At 35.5% G+C, this 22,148-nt stretch overlaps 2 protein-coding genes across 2 annotated transcripts; both read left to right on the top strand.

The window, feature by feature from the left end:
* Positions 1-388: 388 nt before the first annotated feature.
* Positions 389-12,583, top strand: LOC128246480 (alpha-tocopherol transfer protein-like). The gene is made up of 8 exons (XM_052964703.1): positions 389-523; positions 2,757-2,906; positions 4,104-4,263; positions 6,006-6,067; positions 8,616-8,821; positions 10,168-10,278; positions 10,814-10,937; positions 12,325-12,583. The coding sequence occupies exons 3-8, from the start codon at positions 4,253-4,255 to the stop codon at positions 12,465-12,467; spliced, it is 657 nt and encodes a 218-aa protein (XP_052820663.1). The 5' UTR covers positions 389-523; positions 2,757-2,906; positions 4,104-4,252; the 3' UTR covers positions 12,468-12,583.
* Positions 12,584-15,302: 2,719 nt separating this feature from the next.
* On the top strand, positions 15,303-21,020 carry LOC128203270 (alpha-tocopherol transfer protein-like). The gene is made up of 8 exons (XM_052904604.1): positions 15,303-15,395; positions 16,458-16,607; positions 17,399-17,558; positions 17,784-17,845; positions 18,154-18,359; positions 18,611-18,721; positions 19,562-19,685; positions 20,515-21,020. The coding sequence occupies exons 1-8, from the start codon at positions 15,380-15,382 to the stop codon at positions 20,655-20,657; spliced, it is 972 nt and encodes a 323-aa protein (XP_052760564.1). The 5' UTR covers positions 15,303-15,379; the 3' UTR covers positions 20,658-21,020.
* The last annotated feature ends 1,128 nt before the right edge of the window (positions 21,021-22,148 follow it).

Below are 22,148 nucleotides of genomic sequence, written 5' to 3'. Positions count from 1 at the left end.
CATGGGGGGGGGGGGGTTACATATAACTGCATTCATGTAAGATGATCGAGTCCAATGGCACATTAAAGTCAGGTAATGTCGAAGCCTGAAGTTAAGATCACCGCGAGAAGCATGTAAATATATCAGTTGTACAATAAGAAAAGATTAAAGTACACTTATTCAATAGAAAAAAACAGAGATTTAAGGATAGTTTTGTGAAATATTTGAGACCTAGAAAACGAACGCACACCGGAATGTTAATCTTTAAACTTATAAATGAACTATAAGATAATGTCGAGTTCCGATATTGCCTCAGGTGCTTTAATAGAGCGATTCGCTTTGTCATGCTTTATAGTTGTGACGAGTATTGTAGCCCGAAAATCAATATGCCTTAAACCAGGGTATTAACTAGACCACGTTTAAAACGGGTATTGGATCAACTAAGTTTAAGTTTATATAGATCAGAAGCTAACTTGTGAAGGTCAAAAATAAGTGTGTGGTGTAGTTTCTGTGTATGATAAGAATATTATGGCGGAAGAAGAAGGTACGTGTTTTTTAAATTATAAGATTTGTTTAAACATTCAGGGTTGCTGTATACAGTACACTGACTCTAATAAGTGCAAGTCATCGATACATGAATACACCCTATTACCATTTCATCATAGTTTTCGTTGTGTTTTCAGCATTTAAATACATGAACATACTAAAATGTTAAAATACAAGATTACGTTATACGATTACGGGAAACGGAAATTAATACTGATTCGAAATCAACGAATATAAAATAATTTTACGAAACTAATCCAATACAGTCAAAACAAGCATTTGAAGTTAATCAGATATAAAATAAATTATACCGCCATAAATTGATATGAAATTATATGAAAAGTAAGAAAGAAGTATTAATTGGTTTCAAGCTGCTGCTCATTAAATGGCGGATATATAACACGTAATAATTTGACGATTCAGATTGCATTATAAATTACATTAAAATGATCATATATAACATATATTTAATGATCTATAGCTCTCTGTTTACATACAGATCAATGACAAACAAGGCGTGTACCATGTACATGAACATTAGAGGAAATTTTGAATGTGTGTTCATGTTTTGAGATTATCTGTTCATATGTTTGGACATGAGACATGCGACTGTTCGCGTTATGTGCTGCAGATCATTGAGTTCTTGAATGATAAGGAGAAATCGTGTAATATCTCAAAATTAATGTACCAACAATTTTAATGACAGGGTTATATGCAATACTGAATAATGTGTAAGGATAAACCTTAAACGGTTACATTATACTTTATTTGTATTATTATGCTCGTGTTTCGATTCCCAAGCCCTTTTAGAATATAAAATAATTTAATCACGTTGAATACTTAGAAACGCATTTCTTTCTTTTTGGTTGTCCTACTAGAACTAAAGCAAGAAATTTGTTGTTGTTTTTCTAAAAAAGGTTGTTTTCCAAATCCTTTTGAGTTGAATCAAGTATGAGGCATATTGATTTTTGATAAAAATACGTCGACTTTTATGACGTTTTTTTCATATTTAAGTGTTATCAGTTTAAAAGTGTAATATCTTGTCTTGCTTAGTTTCTTTCCGTAAAACATTTGTTTGAAAGGCATACTTACAGCATATATTATATGATTCTAATCATGATGTGTCCTTAAACGATGGCAAACAACACAAATTTAAAAATAATATGAAAATTGGAGTGTCCACTTTAAAAACCGTATAATCTGTTAATATATAAGAATTGTCTGTTCCTATCACTAAATTGTACATACTATAAACACTAAAGGCCTATGTTTTTATTCAAAAGTTCTATTGAGAAAATAAGTATAAGGATTGAGCTATTGAGCAAAGTTGTACTCGCCGTTTTTGTGCCGTTTTAAGCGTTAAAATAACATTAGTATTGAGAATATAAGGACATAAAACATGCCTATCAGGTTGCAGAACCACAGATTTAATTTCCGCAAATCGGCAGATCTACATTTTGACATGTTAAAATAATCAATGCGTTGAGGTTACAAAATGGGGCATATGGTGGTATGAGGTTTAAAATTAGTGCGAGTGTTAAGAACAATTTATTTAAATACGTTCATAAGTTTGCAATTTTATGGTGTATTTGAGAAAAAGCCTAATAATCTTAAATAAATCTTGATGACAAACCTAGTGAAAGGATAATTATAGATAATTACGCAGAAAAAAAGAAATGTGTTGACTATTAAAAGATATTGTATTAAATAACCAACTATAAATAGTCAAAACGCCATCAGTCAATATCGAGTTTCCTTCAAATAACTTTACACTAGCAATAATGAAAGCAATGTATATATATCCTTGTACATTGATCCCAAAAAAATCATCATTTTGCTTTTCCTGTAATTAGTAATGGCAGGCACTTATCGGTTACAGTTTAGGAAACCTCAGAAGAATATTTGGATTTGATTTCTATTGCCTGCAAACAGACCTGTAAAACAAGTAAAATCAGTCCTGTCGCGCCTACAGCTTTTCAGCGCTTTCTGTTTTAGTCCTTAAAACGCATTTTTACATTTGTGAAATCCTTTTGAAGTTCTACTCAACAGCAAAATCGTTTCACCATTTCTGTATATATATTAAGTATTCCCGAAATCAATACTGCTGCACCTCAGTGTTGAACCATCTTTATGCACGTAACTATATACTTGGTAATGATATAAGCCCGATTCAAACACCTGTAGTTTAATGGTTATGCTTAATATTTCAACGTATTATTTTCCCACAACAGGTGATACGAAGTTTGTAAGCAAACTCGACGATGCGAGTAAACAGAAATGTCGAGACGAGTTGAACGAGCGCAACCCTGCCGACACGTTGATTGCTGTCCAGACACTGCGACAATGGGTTAAAGAACAAGACTGGCTGAGAACCCCGACAGGTACGCCTGATTCCCGACAGTTTGCCTTCTGTGCTGTCCATTATAATTGCTTGTGATTAACTTTTCAAACGCTTTAGTAGTCCATCCGCAATGAAAACTATATCTCGAAGAGATATATGCTCCCAAACTAGTGAAACAATGTACTGGAGGCTGCATGGGGTTGTTTAGAGACACTGGGTCCAGGAGTGACATACACACAACGTCATAAAATAACACAAGAATAAGACAGGCATTTAAATATCTTGAAATAAGGATAATTATGCTACCGACTCTATTCGATTAGCGACAGGAGACCTTACTGGAGGTTTAAACCGGTAGCACCTTTTTATTATGCCCCCCCCCCCAAAGAGGGGTATATTGCTTTGCATATGTCGGTCGGTATGTCGGTCGGTCGGTCGGTCCGTCGGTAGACCAAAGCTTGTCCGACTGTTAACTCAACAATTCCTGAACGTATGGTCATCAAACTTGACATGAAGGTTGGGCCTGACCAGTAGATGACCCCTTTTGATTTAAGGGCTCATCGGGTCAAAGGTCAAGGTCACAGTGACCTTTAATGGTAAAATAATTTTAAAGCTTGTCCGAGTGATAACTCAACAATGCCTACATCTATGGTCATCAAACTTGATATGGAAGTTGGGTCTGACCAGTAGATGACCTCTATTGTTTTTGGTGGTCATTAGGCCAAAGCTCAAGGTCACAGTGATATTGAATGGTAAAGGGTTGTCCGAGTCAAAACTCGACAATGCCTGCAGCCATGGCCCTCATACTGGACTTGGAGGTTGGGCCTGACCAGTAGATGCCCCCTTATGATTTTAGGGGTCATCGGGTCAAAGGTCAATGTCACCGTGACCTTGAGCGAAAAAAGCTTTGTCTGTGTGATAACTTGTCAATGCCTGCACCCATGGCCTTCAAACCTGACATTTAGATTTTTGGTGATCAGCTCCTATGGATTTTGAGGTCATAGAGTCAAAGGTCATGGTCATAACACAATCTATTCTCACACTTTGAATGGTCATAATCTTAAAACTGCCTCAACAGCATCCAGTGTTAGTGACAAATCAGGATCATTTGGATCCATGCATATTTCATTCAATTGTCCATATAATCCTGACAACATGGCGCTCAGGGGGGGTGGGCATAATGTTTGACAAACATCTCTTGTTGTTCTTGTTTTACTATAATTCCTTTAATTATCAGATTTCGAGTTCCTGTTGCGGTTCCTTCGATTCAGAAAGTTTAGCTAGTTAGAGGCACGAAAAGCCCTGGAGAAATATTGGACAGTTCGTTCTACTAGACCCGAGTGGTTCAAAGATGTGGATCCTGAAGACCCACTTCTACAGAAATGTATGATGCAAGGGTAAGTTTAAGTGGAATTATAGTATGGCAAACACTTGCATATTTCATTATTAGAGAGGAGTGTGATCTTGAGATGGATTGCATCGTATTTGATTCATTTATTTGTAGGCGATGTCAGTATCTGGTCACTGATAACTTTTAAGTATATTTATTACTTGACATGATATTGCGGACTTCAAGTTGCTACTGGCTCCGGCGAGGCTTATATGTCTATTTTTTTCAACAGTTTGAGCAAATATTATGCGAAAAACTACAGAAACAAGATCAGTAGCAAAAAGTTTAAACATAAACCAGGTTTAATGGCACTTGGTAAATGCCAAAGACATAGAACATAAAAACAAAAAATCACAAACAAGAAACATGGAAGAACAGCACGAAACTCCACAAACAGCACATTGCATACATACTATATATAAAAAACTAGGTATGTTTATCAAGGATTGTTAGGTATTGCCTTGGAACGGTCAGTAAAATGTAAATTTACTCGGGATTTAAACCAGTTTAAGTGCACAACCTCACTCTTATCCCAACAATCCTAAATAAAGTAATAACCTAAATGGTTGAACGTCAAATTTCTAGGTGCTTCTTTTACATAAGATTACCTAGTTTTTGCCATAATCTCGTTTAAAATATAGGCATCTTTAATTTTCTATTCATAAATAAAAAACTAGGTGTGAAAATTAATCAAGGATTGTTAGGTACCGCCTTTGAACGGTCAGTAAAATGTAAATTTACTGGGGGTTTAAACCAGTTAAAGTGCACAAAACTCACTCTTATCCTAAATTAAAAAAAAAAACGCAAAAAGTAAATCTTATCAAAGTATGTATTAGTCTTAGTAAGTTTAGACAGAGTGAGTTCACAATAACCACACAAATGCAGTTACAGCACAATGTTCCGTGCACAACGGAACACAATGTATTAGTGTTCCGTGCATTATAGCTTTGTGTCTCTGTTTAGTGTGTGTTGTGTTGTAGCGTTGTGTCTCTGTTTAGTGTGTGTTGTGTTGTAGCGTTTTGTCTCTGTTTAGTGTGTGTTGTGTTATAGCGTTGTGTCTCTGTTTAGTGTGTGTTGTGTTGTAGCGTTGTGTTTCTGTTTAGTGTGTGTTGTGTTGTAGCGTTGTGTCTCTGTTAAGTGTGTGTTGTATTATAGCGTTGTGTCTCTGTTTAGTGTGTATTGTGTTGTAGCGTTGTGTCTCTGTTTAGTGTGTGTTGTGTTGTAGCGTTGTGTCTCTGTTTAGTGTGTGTTGTATTATAGTGTTGTGTCTCTGTTTAGTGTGTGTTGTATTATAGCGTTGTGTCTCTGTTTAGTGTGTATTGTATTGTATCGTTGCGTTTCTTGTTAAGTATTTGTTGTTTTGTGGCGTTGTTTTTCTTGTTTTATGTTTTGTTTAGTTTCGTTTGACATTGAACATTATACTTTTAAATATGATATTGGTTCAATTGTAGGCCAATGATCTTTTCCCTGTAGCTTCCACTGCTGTAGAAGTACTTTGAAAGCAACATTAACCTGAACAACAGAAGGTTTTCTGCTACAGTGAATGTTTCTTTAATTGCATTTGATCCCTCGTGCACGTTCAAACTAAGAAAACAATGAGAACATAGTGTTTACATTTTAATAATCTTTTTTCGTTTCAAATTTATATAAAAAAAAACAAGTGAATCGTCACAAACTGTACGTTTCATAACTTGAAATGTGATATATTTATATCGAATACCATGTGTACATGCACCATATTACTTGCAGAGTAACGACGTTTTCGCCAGTACGAGATAAACACGGCAGACGTCTCCTGATTTTTCAGATTGGTAGGTAGTTAGCATTTGAAATTTGACAGATTAGTGTACAAATCCGCAGACACTGCTGATTCTACATGATATTCTTTAATACGTTTTACCCTTGCCTGTGCAAATGCCGGAAAAGGAGACATTAAATAAAATAATTGAAACTTATTATTGTTTTACGATTCACTATGTCTTTAATGATATATGTATGTTATGATGTGCATGACCACAGTCAAGCTCCTTACGATATTCCTATAAGTGTGTTTATTATACATAATTGTAGTGTTTAGTATACCTTATTGTAGTGTTTATTTTACATAAATGTAGTGTTTATTTTACATAATTGTAGTGTTTATTATACCCCCACAAACGAAGTTTGAGGGGGTATATAGGAGTGAGCTTGTCGGTCGGTCTGTCTGTCGGTCGGTCTGTCGGTCGGTCGGTCGGTCGGTCGGTCTGTCGGTTTTCATGGTTTCCGGACGATAACTCATGAAAGGCTTGACAGATTTGAAAAAAATTTGGTACACAGGTGTAACATCAGAAGATACAGGTCAAGTTCGATATTGGGGCTGGTGGGGCCAAGGTCAAGGTCACTGTTACTAAAAATAGAAAAACAGTTTCCGGACGATAACTCATGAAAGGCTTGACAGATTTGAAAAAAATTTGGTACACAGGTGTAACATCAGAAGATACAGGTTAAGTTCGATATTGAGGCTGGTGGGGCCAAGGTCAAGGTCACTGTTACTAAAAATAGAAAAACAGTTTCCGGACGATAACTCATGAAAGGCTTGACAGATTTGAATTTTTTTTTGGTACACAGGTGTAACATCAGAAGATACAGGTCAAGTTTGATATTGGGGCTGGTGGGGCCAAGGTCAAGGTCACTGTTACTAAAAATAGAAAAATGGTTTCCGGACGATAACTCATGAAAGGCTTGACAGATTTGAAAAAATTTTGGTACACAGGTGTAACATCAGAAGATACAGGTCAAGTTCGATATTGGGGCTGGTGGGGCCAAGGTCAAGGTCACTGTTACTAAAAATAGAAAAACGGTTTCCGGACGATAACTCATGAAAGGCTTGACAGATTTGAAAAAAAATTGGTACACAGGTGTAACATCAGAAGATACAGGACAAGTTCGATATTGGGCCGGTGGGGCCAAGGTCAAGGTCACTGTTACTAAAAATAGAAAAACGGTTTCCGGACGAAAACACATGAAAAGCTTGACAGATTTGAAAAAATTTTGGTGCACAGGTGTAACATCAGAAGATACAGGTCAAGTTCGATATTGGGGCTGGTGGGGCCAAGGTCAAGGTACCTGTTACTAAAAAAAGAAAAACGGTTTCTGGACGATAACTCATGAAAGGCTAAACGGATTTGAACAATTTTTGGTACACAGGTGTAACATCAGAAGATACAGATCAAGTTCGATATTGGGGCTGGTGGGGTCAAGGTCACTGTTACTAAAAATAGAAAAATGGTTTCCGGACGATAACTCATGAAAGGTTTGACAGATTTGAACATTTTTTGGTACACAGGTGTAACATCAGAAGATACAGGTCAGGTTCGATATTGGAGCTGGTGGGGTCAAGGTCAAGGTCACTGTTACTAAAAAAAGAAAAACGGTTTCTGGACGATAACTCATGAAAGGCTAAACGGATTTGAACAATTTTTGGTACACAGGTGTAACATCAGAAGATACAGATCAAGTTCGATATTGGGGCTGGTTGGTTCAAGGTCACTGTTACTAAAAATAGAAAAATGGTTTCCGGACGATAACTCATGAAAGGCTTGACAGATTTGAACATTTTTGGTACACAGGTGTAACATCAGAAGATACAGGTCAAGTTCGATATTGGGGCTGGTGGGGCCAAGGTCAAGGTCACTGTTACTAAAAATAGAAAAATGGTTTCTGCTTCATAACTTTAACTGGGCATGAGATATTGTGATGAAACTTGCTGTATAGGCAGCCTCTGTGAAGACAATGCTTGTGATTGAAAATGGGGCCAGTGGAGTAAAGGTTTTTGTGCACTGTTACGAAAATAGAAAAACGGTTTCCGGACAAACAATACATGCATGATAAAAGAAGATGCAATGTGCAGTAACCTTGGAGCTATGGCCTCTTTTCATAGGAATGGTTTGCCATTCCTGTGTCCAGGCGGCATTTGGGGGTATTCGTCACTCCTGTGACAGCTCTAGTTATACTTTATTTTAGTGATTATTATACTTTCATGTATACATTGAAGTGTTTGTTATTCCTTATTTTAGTGTTTATTATATATTATTGTAGTGTTTATGATAGATTATTTTAGTGTTTATTATACCTTATTGTAATGAACGAAATTAGGTATTTCACATAATGCTATCCGGATACGATTTCATTTTTCCATCAAAGGAAAATCTCGGTTGTTTTAAATAACAATGTTTATCACCGTTGTAAATGTACAACTTTACCTGACCACTGAACTCGCTAACTTCCGGATAGAACTCTCAAACTCCTGCATTTAAGCAATTCAGTTTCACGTGTTGAAGTATTTACGGTATTAATTATTTATGCCTTCTTATTTTTCAGGAAAAATGGATATAAAATTGATAAAGGACATCGGATTAGACATATTCTACAAGATGTCATGTCTATTCTACGATTGGTTGACTCTGGATGAAAATGTTCAAGCAAACGGCGTGGTATTTATCGCCGATTACACCGGCATGACACTGCAGACCTTTAACCTGATTGCGGACAGGTCTAGACAACATGACTTCATGAGTTATTTCCAGGTTCTTTACACTGTTTTATTGTATACTCAATGTTTATATCATGCTTTCTTTGTCTTTGATTTTGCTGTCAACTAGAGCTAGTTTGATTAACCTGAAATGATTTCAATTTTAGGTTACAAGTTCTGAATCAATTTAAAGTGAAAAGTCTCTATGTCCTAATAATATTTTATCATTGAAGCAACTATACATTAATTTGTCCACACGTGCTTTTGAAATATATCCAAGTTATTACGTTTCCTGATTCAAAGTACCGTATTGTGGATTTTTTTTTAAATTAAATATTGCAATTGCTGCCTGAGACCTAGCTATTAAAACTAACTCGTGGTATTGCACATTTGAAACGAACACCTCCTAACTAGATCTGCTATATAGGGTAAAGTGTTGACACACAATGCTGCTGTAACTCTTTCTGAATCATGAGTAACTTAATCTGCTAGAGTCAGATGAAGAACGGCAACAATGATACATAATACTGAAATGAAATCAATACATATCTCCATTGATTAAGAAAAAAAGAAGAACATAATCCAATATTTATGCGAAAAACTACAGAAACAAGCTCAGTAGCAAAAGGTTTAATGAATTAAAAAAAACACTCGAGAATGTTGGTTGGCTGTGTAACATCACTCAACCACATATAAGCAACGACAACAAACTTCGTTTAAACGACTATTATAAATGAATAATAATCGCGTGAGGGAAACAAAACAGGCACACTACAAATACAACTGTCAACTGTAAAACAATGGAAGTTAAAATGTTACATTCAAGTAACATTAGTTTTCCCCATTTCACTTGTAAATGTCAATGTTCCTGATACCTAACATAATGTTGCGCCACTCGGTGAATCGGTCGCGAATAGGACGGCCATCCTTAAGTTGGCCGCTGGGTAGAACAGCGCCAAGTGCTTCTTTCCGCGGTCCAACAGAGGTTCTTATAGTCAGGACAAATAATCTACACGTGGGGCCGGTTTCGTGCCGTGTGCATTTATTTGGATAGGGATTTATAATTATCCGATGTCCCATGATAAAAGGCCCATCATCTTTCACAATGAAATCAATAATAATATTTGTAAAGCACTTAACATTAATTTTCAATCTTAGTATTCCAACTCACTGCGATATAAAAGGAAAATCGATTTACAAGCCATTTTCATGGAAACACAGTTTATGTCTGACAACTGAACTATAATACCAATACTTACACTAACAAGTATAGGTCATATTAACTAAAAAGCATAACTGATAGAAAAATTCCATCAAACCCTCATAAATAATTTAACTCCATTGAACGTACGAAACCTAAAACAGGCTCATTAATACCATTTCTTTGCTTTATGATTTCAGCACGCATTACCGGTTCGCACCAAGTCGATGAATGCTTACAACGAGCCGGCGTTCTTTGATGTTGTGTATGCCTTCTTCTCGCCATTCCTCTCAAAGAAACTGAAAGAGAGGGTAAATGTTTACAATTATCAAATCTACTCGTTTATAGATAAGGCGGGGATTAAAGTAACGAGATTGAATAATAATTACAAGTTTATTTCTAATATATCGGGTATACCACGGTTGACCATATACCGAAAAAACATTGAAAAAAGCGCTAATTGTGTATGTTGTCATAATATATTTATACATTGACAAAAACATGAACTTTTCAACTGGTCTCTAATACTTTTTGCACAACACTCACTCGCCATAACTTTAATTTAACTATACAAACCGAATTGCTTGAAATATTCAAACGCAGAGCCTGTGAGTTAAGATCAACCTGAAAAATAGTAGAGAGATCTGCAAATCCTTGATAATATTATATTACAACCATTTAACAAGAAACCAACCATGGTGTAGGCCAAAAAAATCGTTTGGAGTCACAAAACGAACATTAGTACTCGGTTCTACCCAGGAAACTGATTAGAGCGGGATTTATGTTGGTGACAGTGAAGCTAATCTAAAGAAATATTAGTAACGTATGTTTAAATGTATGCTTCAGTTTCATATACGCGGTCGAAGTTTAGTGAAAATATACGAGGAGGTCGGATACGAGGGTCTACCTGAGGAATACTTGCCAGACGATTACGAGGGACCAAAGGCTGGAACGATGAAACAAATGCAGGGTAAGACTTATCATATTGTTCGATATCTAAAATGGGCGAGAGTGGTCCCGAGGTAAACGTTTCATCCAAATGGTTGTGGGCTCGATCCCCACCAGTTGTACTTTATTACGACCTCTCATAAAGCACAATAACACTGGAGTGTACCATGAAAACGGACATACGAGTAATATATAGCTTTCAGATTTCTTCACAATCAACTTAATTGGTCTAATCTAACGTGTACTTGTGTACGCGCCCTAATCCTATGTGACCTAAGGCACTTGCAAACAAAAGAGGTATTAGTGATGTTTTGGCGTTTTTAATGGGGTGTTTGTAGCCACTTAGATATCAATTGAAAAACAAATATTTAAAAAAGTCTAATATTTTTACCTGTATCTATATCATATGTTTTGTTTTTAATTTTATCATGAAAGACAAATAGGTGAAACATAACAATGCATTTGAATTGCATCAACCTATAGTGTGCCCCTTTAAATGAGGGTCAACGTCAGTATAATGTCCATCGTATTGCAATTATATTACAGTATACTATACTATAAGCTTTATTGGTTAATCCTTAATGAGATGTATGAATTTGACGAATATTGATAGGCCAATAGGAATGTCCTGATATGGCGACACTTTGACAAATACAGAGGTAATAGTATGGGTATTTAAAAACAAGCAATACTTCTTAATCAAAATGGTAAGGAAGACAAACACTATATAAATTCAAGCCAATAAGTTGGTCTATACTAGATACAAATGTTTCTGATGTTTTCAGTTTAAAAATGAAGTATAGGATATTGAATTGCATCTTTTTTGTCTACACACATATATATTTAAAAACGAATAAAAGCAATACTTACGTTGAAAACTACAGAAACAATCTCAGTAGCCAAAAGTTTAAATATAAACCCCATTTAATGGCACAGGATAAACGCTAAAGACACACACCACAATAAAAAATCACAAACAAGAAACATGGAACAACAGTACAAACCTCCACAAACAGCACAGTGCATATATACTATATAAAAGACTAGGTATGTTTATCAAGGATTCTTAGGTTCCGGCTTGGAACGGTCAGAAAAATGTAAATTTATACACCAAAATACAATTAAAACTAAGGAACAAGCCCAGAAGTTAAAGAATCAACAATAATCCCTGTTTATGAGCACAGGGCAATGGCCCAAAGGACAATGAAATAGAGACACAAACATGTTAACACCAAACAGTGTTTTGTGCGCAAAATGCAAGATAAAGAACGTTGATATGAGGTTTGTCAGGCTATCACCGATAAGTAACCGTGGCAAACGAATACATTTGTCATTCATGAATTGTTCTAATGCACCAACCTCAAGGATGATAGCAACCATCTTAATTCTAACTTTCTGACTCCTTTCAGATGAGATGCGGCGTCAGGTAGCTACACCAGAATTCCGCAGGTATGTTCGCGAGCTGTCCAGTGGTAAATATGGCGTCGACAAGAATCGTATACCAGCTAAATCAGAAGCGGAGGGCTCGTACAGGAAGCTGAATGTGGACTAGAACAGAGTGCGATGTGTAATATCTGAATCTCAGAGATGTTGTAGTTGACTTTATAGACATATGTGTGTTTATGTGTTCAATTGATTATACACGGGGAAATAAATTCTTTAATCAAACTCTGTATGTTCGCTGCATATGACAAGGATACCATTTACGATGGAAGGTAGGTTGCCTTTTGGTTTGTATTTACCACCTCCTCCACCACATTAACCGACATTTGATTATCAAAACATGATCTTTTATGTATTTTCATACTTATTTGCTTTGCTTTATTTTTTATTAATATTTTGTTATTTAAAGATACGGAAACAGAATGAAAGTAGAATGATTACTAATGGTGAATAAAACACAAACATACTTGCAATTTAATACGCAATAGGAACTTATGTTTGCTAATTTGTAAATGTATACCATTGTGGTTTGTTAATTTTATATTTGCGAGAATTTATTTGATAAGCTGATGTTTTTGCATCAATATTCGTTATTCTGACTCAGAATCATTAGGGGTTTTCTCTTAAAACCCCATGTTTCACTGTACATTGTACAATCTTTTGTAAGTAACCATTGGCATGTGTAAAAATAGTTTATAAAATCGTTAATAAATCGTTTGGACATTCAACATAAAAATTGCTGGAAAATTCCAAATTACGTCAATTCCCTTATCCTCAAAACAACCAAGGATTAAAGCCCTTTTGATAAAATAGCTGTAGTATCACCATTTTTAGGATTAAAGTTCCTCTTGTGTACTAAACACTAAATGACTCATGCAAAAAGTTATGTTTGTTATAACAGAGAATATTGGTTGATCGTAAGCACTATGTATTCAATATACTAACCAAATCCGGCGCAGGTGTGCAATGCGGTGAAAATGAAAACAAAAGAAGTAGATCAGGTAGATCCAGCATGCTTAGCGAGATCTTAAAATCGTAAATATTTCATCTTCAAAAACAATAAAGATGGTCTGATATGGTATATCTATGCTTCCATTCACTGTCCTGTGATAAAACAACAAGAAGAAAAAACGTGTTTACCGAATTGGTGATAATCTCAACTTAGGTGACGCGCACAGACCCCGGACGGGCCCTATTTAACCAGGGCTGACCCATTTTTAGCTTGACTATTCGAAAAGTATGGAGGCTATACTTAACTCGTCACGGCGTCGGCTTCTGGTTAAAGTTTAAGGACAAGGTGGCATTTTCACTTATAACTCCAATACCCTTCGTTAATTTCACTTCATACTTCACACAATTGTTCTGGACCATCACATAATGAGGTTACATAACTCCATATTATCCTAAGTATAAATCATTGTCCCTGATTGACTTAGAAACATATGTTAAAGTTTTAGACACATTGCATCAGGTTAAAGTTTTAGGGCAAGTTGAGGTTACTAATAACTTCTTGATCGTTCATGCAGTCTACTTAATACTTCACACAATTGTTACCGACCGTCTTGCAATTCGGTTACATAACACCATTTCATCATAAGTACAACTTATGGCCCCTGATTGACCTAGGAACTTAGGTTAAAATTTAGGGAACATTGTGTCCGGTTAGAATTTAAGGAGCAAATTGCAATTTTCACTTATATTTCTATACCCATTCAAACACTTGTCTTTATACTTCACATAGTTGTTTACGGCTATCACATAGTTAGGTTATATTACCCCATGCTATCCTTAACTCAAAGTATGGCCCTTGATCGACTTAAAAGGTTTGGTTTTAGTTTTTGGCAACTTTGGGCTTTAAATCAGATTTCAAATACTGTTCGCAAGGGCTTTGACATTTAAGGACCAAATTTGGTATGTAGGAAGAGTTTATGGAGGACTTCCATGGGATTGCACGGTCAAGGTCACTGTTTCTAAAAACAAATTAGTGGAAACACTGTTACTTAACATATAAAAGGAATTGAAACCGAATCTAACAACGAAGGCTGATGTTATTCGGTCAATCATTGAAATCCTGGTTTGGTTCTGGTGTTTCTTGTTTACTTTTTAATTTGACTTTTTGATTGCTGTTGACAAGCACATATTACATCATTATTGTTTTCATTTCTAAAACAAAGTGGCGTATAGTCGAGCGCGATTGTTCTACGACAGCTCGTGTTAATCTTGTTTCTTGTTATAACATACCCGACTTTAAATACTCTTGTATCTTGTATCTTGTATCGTTGTTACACAACCACATTTTTGAGGCTAAATTGTTATCTATGGGGTTATATCGGTGATCGGGAGATAGCTTATCATATTTTTTGTTGTTTTTTTGTGTGTGTGTGTGGGGGGGGGGGGGGTAAAAGGTTCAGTACAATTACATAGAATTATAGCGCTTGAAGGCGAGCTGTCCACATCGTTTGAGTTAAAAGGAGCAGTAAACACGTTTGTAAACTACACCCTTGGTCTCCGGGGATGGGAGTTAGCTGACCAAAGGTTGTGAATTAGTTATTTTAATGCAGATCCGACGTTTTTGAATGGACATAAAACGTACATTTCTCCCGGCAGCGTTACTCTACCGTGCCGTAGGGTATGTTATTTCATAAGTCTCTGCTTCTGTAGAAGTAATGGATACTGAACATTAATGACTTCAATCACTTTTTGATTCATAGTATTAATTGAAATAAAAAAATCAAATAATTTGGTACAAGTTAATAAAATGATGTTTTGCAATGTTAATTAACAACGAATCAACGGCTAGGTAGACGCTCGATTGCTCACTGATCAAAAAGAGGAAAGAATGTCGCATCCGTAAAAATAAACAAGCTTTCCGATACCACTGATAAAAGAAGACGAATGTGCGTATCTTATTGATCATTACCTGTTGACATTGGTATCCCGATATCAAATACAACAGGTCAAAATCAAGCGCGTCGATTATCAAGCCTTGTAAAGGAAATTATAAATCTCAAGGACATTATAATGGCAAGTGAGGCAGGTTAGTATAGATACAGTATTTATTTGCTCAACATTTGTTTGTCTTGTTGTTTATTGTACAGAAGCAATGTCTTAGTGGGTTGCAATGTTAGCAATGTATTAATTATCGAAGTACTGTTTTGCCCGATGCTTAAGGTAATGTGTACATGATAAGTTGTTTAACCAACATATGGTGTTTATATTATTGAGCGTTTACATCATTAAAGGCTTGGTTTAAGGACGGTGTGGCTTGTAAATCCCCAGCTATACATCCCCTGTGTATTGCCAGGTGTCAAAGCAGTGTGTCTTCAAGGAAAACGTTTATGCTCCGACTGATCAAAACTCAATGATCCAATAAACGACGTTGATGGGGGGTGCTTTTAGAAGGATTATATCCTGTCTTTAACATATTTTCAAAAGTCTTAACCTGAATAAAAATAGTATGGCATATATTGCCTCGTTAACCATGCAAAAACGGGTGAAATCATTCTTGTACACTTCATTTCATCAGTGAAATGTTAAAATGCATATCTTACACTCCTATTGCGCCGGGATACACGCTATATGGGTCGAGAGCGGTTCAAGTGATTTATGAGTCTTATTTATAATATGTTTGCAAAATGTAGAATGCACCGTGTTCTCGGTCATACTGTCACCTGGAATGTAGTACTGATTAGGAATTAGACACAATATCTTACTTGGACTGCCATAGTCGCACTGTAAGTATAACCTCTGTTTTCACTAAATATTGCAGCGAAACATAGAATTAATGATATTGCTAGTTTTAAATACTTTTAAATAATTAATTATTTATCTCTAAAACTTGTTCTTTTAAATGTTCTAGAACCGTCCATTTAACACTGTTGCAATATTCTGGAACCGATTTTTTTTGGAAATTGTAATTCTTGCAGGGGTAGTTCAAACAATATTGGAACTTATATTTCGTTCTTTACCAGGGAAGTGATGAGAAAACACTTCATCATATTCCATCGTACATTGCTTAAACTAATATGAACAACTACGTACACATTGAACAGGACAAAGATATAAAATTAATGCTGTTAATTTTGGTGCGGATAACCAGGCGATGAAAACTATGTGAGCCCCCTGGATGAGGCGAGTCAACAGAAATGTCGGAACGAGTTGAACGAACGTAGTCCCGCCGATACGTTGATAGCGGTCCAGACGCTTAGGCAGTGGGTAAAAGAACAGGACTGGTTGAAAACTCCAACAGGTAAGGACGCTGTAATTTGCATCAGGAATATCGTAGCGCATGATATTAGAACAATATTAAGTATTTCGTTTAAAGATGCACTATTGCTCCCAAATAAGATTGATCACGATTAATATAATTGTTTAAATATACCAGAAAGGATTAATATGTCGAAAACAATGGTTCTTATGACGGACACCGAGTTTAATTTGAAAGAAATGTGCAGACAACACGGTATTTCTACCCTATGAGACGATAGTCGATCACTGTAAATCTTTTAGCATTCACCAATCATTTAATATTTTTGGGTTTTCAGCTTTTAAATTCACGGCTATAATCTTGTTATCAGTACTTAATCTTTTCCATAAATGCACTTACTCAAGATTTATCACTTAACATTTATGTTTGTTATAAATGTGTATGTATTGATTTTTAGTAAAAGTGTCACTTCAAAAACAAGTAACATAAATATATCACCAAGATGTATAACGTCAAAATGTAGAACAGTTTTAGAAGAGATGATAAATACATGTGTCAAGGTACCGACAAATTAATCCACGAAGAAACTCTCAGCGCGAAAAACACTACGAACCCTCTGAATCAAAGTCAAATAACCTGACCACTTGACACATCGCTAATATTAATATTTATGCGAAAAGCTACAGAAACAAGCACAGTAGCAAAATGTTTAAAGTCTAAGCCTCGTTTGTCATGAATGATAGACAGTTTGAGTGCCTTCCCTTTTTCTGTCTGTTTCTGTATTAAAGTATATATCAACCTAAAGTATCATGCACTCTGTCCGACATTTACAGGCTATGCATTTTTGTTACGGTTTCTGCGTTTTCGGAAGTTCAGTCAACTTGAGGCTCGAAAAGCCCTGGAAAAGTTTTGGACAGTACGGACGGGGCGTCCCGAGTGGTTCACGGGCGGTGATCCTGCAGATCCCGTGCTGAACAAGGTCCTTAAAATGGGGTAGGTCGAATAAGTGTACAGTGTATTTAATTGACAAGTTATCAAGACAACTATAAGGAAAATGCAAAGCGTTCTACATCATGTTAAATACAGAACATATTATAGAGGTTATTCGAGTATAAGTCATTCCTAAAAAGAAATAATAAAACGATATTTTGCTTATTATTGTATTCGATTTGTGGCTGACATTTATATGATATGGTAATAATTGTGTTTCTCTTTCAGATTGATCTGCAGTCCAAGACGGAGGGACAAGCATGGACGCCGGGTTATATTTTCCAGACTCGGTATTTTTTTCGTGAAATTGTTCAATAGCTTACTAAATTACCATGTCTTTAAGACTCATACTTACAGATACGTGAATCAAATAGTTCACTACAGTATGTACGGTGCACAATGCTGCATGATATTTCAAAGAACATTGATTTTATTTTTAAATATTTTTTTATTTTATTTTTTATTATTATTTATTTGTTGTGGCCCTTGGAGGGAAATATACATCTACACAATGTGATACAAAGTTTTATCATGCTCTAAAATATTAAAAGAATGTTTATATTTCCTTCAACTGTCACGACACTTATTATTTATTTAGCCGGAATGGATATGGAGTACTTGAAACAGATTGGCATGAGTAAGGTGTACCAAGTTGTCACTCTCGTCTACGATTGGTTGGTTTGGGATGAGCACGTGCAAATCGAGGGCGTTGTCACGGTGGTTGATTACGATGGGCTTACGATGCAACTCGTGACCACTTTCTCAAATAGAGAATTTAAAAAAGAATACATGGAGTACTTTCAGGTTTGTTCTGGACATTGATAATTAACAAAAGACACTGTGTTACGAAGCTAATTAAATAAATGTTTAGTTTATGATACTCTTTTTCAAATTGTTCATAGAAACACTGAGCTGTTTAACAATCAACTAGCAGTAACAATACGTAAATTATTGATAATTTACGAACTACAACAGGGCTGCCATTTAATTTTGCATTGTATTTGTATTTTTGGTGTTACTAAATGTTATTAACGGCTTAGATATTTTCTTTACAGAAAGCTCTTCCAATTAGGTTGAAATCGATGAATGCTTTCCACGAGCCGCCGTTTTTCGATGCAGTATGGGCGATATCGTCAGCGTTTATGTCTCAGAAGCTGAAAGACAGGGTAAAAAGCTGACCGTCCGATGCGGTTTCCTAACGTTTACTTTAATTTAACTCACTTACAGTATTCTCTTTTCTTTGTATTTAGGCCATGAATCGTTGTGACCATAGTGAATATTTATATGTGTGTTTATATTTTCTATATTTTTGTCAAGAAACTGTTACATAACATGTTTACGACAATAAACATTTCTGTCTGTCTGTCTGACTAATGAGGCGCTATTTTGAATAAGAAGCAATGTGTTTTCTCTTGTAAGGTTAAGTCCTTGTTTGACTTTTTAGGGCCTTGATTGCCTTTAACGGGATTTTTGCTAAACGTTTAGCTTTAGGGCCGTTATATCACTGTCGATTTCATGGTTTGATTGAATTTCACAAAAATGAATTTAATATTTTATTTTGTGTTAATATTCGCATAGAATATATATGGCTATGTCATAAAAGTAGTCACAATTCAATGTAGTTGTCACTGGGTGGTAGTTTTAAAAAGTACAATGTTAGCTTTGTAATCTAATGAGGCTGTACACGTTTATAATAAATGATTGTGTATTTGGCGCTGGACTTCGTTTAGGACAGAGTAAGCTTCCCCAAGAGCTCATGTTGTTATTGTCTCTATACTTATATATTATAGCCAGTTGGAACCTGTATAATAGACAAGTTTTGATTATTTTTCCAAGATTGAAGTAATTGATCCGTGTTAAGAGGTAGTAAAACAAAGTTTTGACATAGATATTTGTTACAGATGTTCTTGGATATCTTTATTTTGAGAAGTTTAAAACATATAAAGCAACGCGAGCTGGCCTTTAACCAAAAGGTTTATGTCAGGACACATTGTTGAATTTTACAGTTCCATCTACACGGTAAGAGCCTTGTTAAAATATTCGAGGAGGTTGGCTACGAATGCATGCCAGACGAGTACTTGCCTGACGACTACGAGGGTCCAAGACTTGGGACCTGTGCGGACATCATCGGTATTTCTGGCAGTTATAAAAATGTATTAAGATGCCAGCGTTGCATAGAAAATATCACTGCAAGGCTAGTGTAGTTTTCATTGCCTCCGCCACGTAATCATCGCAATGGTATCTAGAGGAATGATTATACCTCAACAAAGAGTTTTGCAAATGCGAATTTCATTAGTTGACGTGGAAATGGACCTCAATGGTGCAAACTCGCCAACAGTTTCAATGATGTTTAAATATTGCAATGGAAACCTCAGGGACACATCCAGTTATCACATATCTATTTCGATCCTATGTCAAACACCATTCAGGGGTATTTAATAAACGCGCTAACATTTAAAATAAAATATGCATTTATGTTATATGCTTTCCGGTGGTTTATAGAGAAATAAAAATGATATATACCTATTTCAAACAGTGAAAAAATCAATTTGATATATTTCACTGTTTTGAAATTTAATCCCGCTTCGTTTTCAAATCAAACATCAGCGCGCACATGACTGGGACACAACTTCAACGACGTCATTCCCGAAATGACGTAACGCGCGCATTCAAATTGGTGCGTTATCCTAAAATGGTGTAATGAAATTACTTTAATTTCATTATATTATGTCATAAAGTAAAAAGAAAAATAAATGTTCGTTTTAGTGTAAGATCGCAATATTTTTCACCTCGTGAAATCCACTCGTGAAATACAAATGTTGGTGCTCACTCGGTGAAATATATTACTTACACTAAAAAAAAAACAATTATTTTCTGTATAGTCACAACAATGATGATTTTGTGTTAACAAATATGCATCTTTAATCAAAGCATACGTATAGGTGCGATCTGCTTTCAGATGAAATGATTGAAGACCTGAATAAACCAGAGTTCATAAAGTATATACGAGACCTATCTAGCGGTAAATACGGCGTCGACAAGTCACGTGTCCCAGCACAGACAGAGGTTGTCGGGTCATTCAGGAAGATCAGCGCTGATTAATCAATGTTTTGAAATTCGGACACAATGTAGTGTTGTTTTACTGCATGTGGCATATAAATGTATTTCAGTGATTTAATATTCTTAATATATCGTAGATCAGACTTACGTGATGCAAATGGTATATGTACAGTAATCACTCATTTGAACGTGAAGTTTGAAATGTAGTTATTTATTTCGTGTTTTCAAAGGCCGATGACCAAATAAACTTTGGTTTTGTTGCCGTTTTTAAATCCATGTATTTGTCTTTGTTTATACATGTAATGCATTGTAGAACGTCTTAAAACCGTTTTTTAAACCCCTGCATCTTGTAGTTATAAATATTTAGCTTTCTTGCCGACTATAAATAAATGTTATATGTTCTTATCCCCTGAATGACATCCGTATCCGCCTCCGATACGACCCAAATTCACATTGCATGTATACACGTCGCCCACGTGGCATGAGAAAGAGAGGATATTTGCTTGTTTGTTTTTGTTTGACGACAAAGAAAAACATTACCACGAGCTGCAAAACCACGCTTGAAAAAATATCTTAAATATGATCACGAGTGTTTTTATCTTACACTGAAAGCAAGAAATGGTATCCTTCTTTAATGCTTATGGCTTTTTGATTATTTTTCTAAATTACCACTATTTGAAAAAAAAACATTTGCTTCTCTGCTACCTGTGGGACGCCCCTCACGCAGTTTGATCGATGACGACGTAGCTGTCATATCTACGCCTGCTCGTGGAGAAATAGTGTTCTTATATTATTTTTAGTTTATTCTTTACAAGTGATTTAGAACAAACGTTTCATGTACATTCATCAATAAACCGGTAAAGTCTGTTTCAAAATAGTATTAATAATAATGCATGATTGTGTTTTTAAATTGAACAGGGCATGAATACATGACCAAATCACACCGGCCGCCATCAAGTGAATGAACATTTGAAAGGTCGAATGTATGAGCAAGACAAATGTGGATTAACATTGAATTAAAACTTTTCCCCAAGCTTTAGGACTTGTTTCATGGTAGATGGTTATTCAACAACCCTCCACTTCAAACGATCATTCTGATTCGCTTGAATACGAGGTAACGAGTGAAAATCAGAGCGCTTAAGAGTATAGTAATGTAATTATAAAACAAAATAACATAAACATCTCAAGATAATATATGCTTGCTCATGAATTCCTTCGCAAATACTTTTAGATTTTTATGCTGGTACTCAATTAAATAAAAACCATGTAGAATCAGTCACTTGTATACTCATTAATATGTGGAATACCCAAAAAATTACTTAAATATGGAGTAATACTCGTAAAAAACCTTATCTTGAACATTGGTTTCATAAACAATGCACTGCCACGGATATAGCATATAGCCATTCTTTTAGTAAAATCTGCTCTACTCTTCAAACATGACTGAGTCGTATTTATTTTACTTTCAGGGTATGACCGCTAAACCTAATGCATCCAACAAAATACATTTGACATGTTATCTAAGTATATGTT

Source organism: Mya arenaria, chromosome 9 (assembly GCF_026914265.1).
Source record: "Mya arenaria isolate MELC-2E11 chromosome 9, ASM2691426v1".
Classification (NCBI taxonomy): domain Eukaryota; kingdom Metazoa; phylum Mollusca; class Bivalvia; order Myida; family Myidae; genus Mya; species Mya arenaria.
The sequence above is the reverse complement of the archived record's forward strand: the minus strand, read 5'-3'. Positions and strand labels throughout refer to the sequence as shown.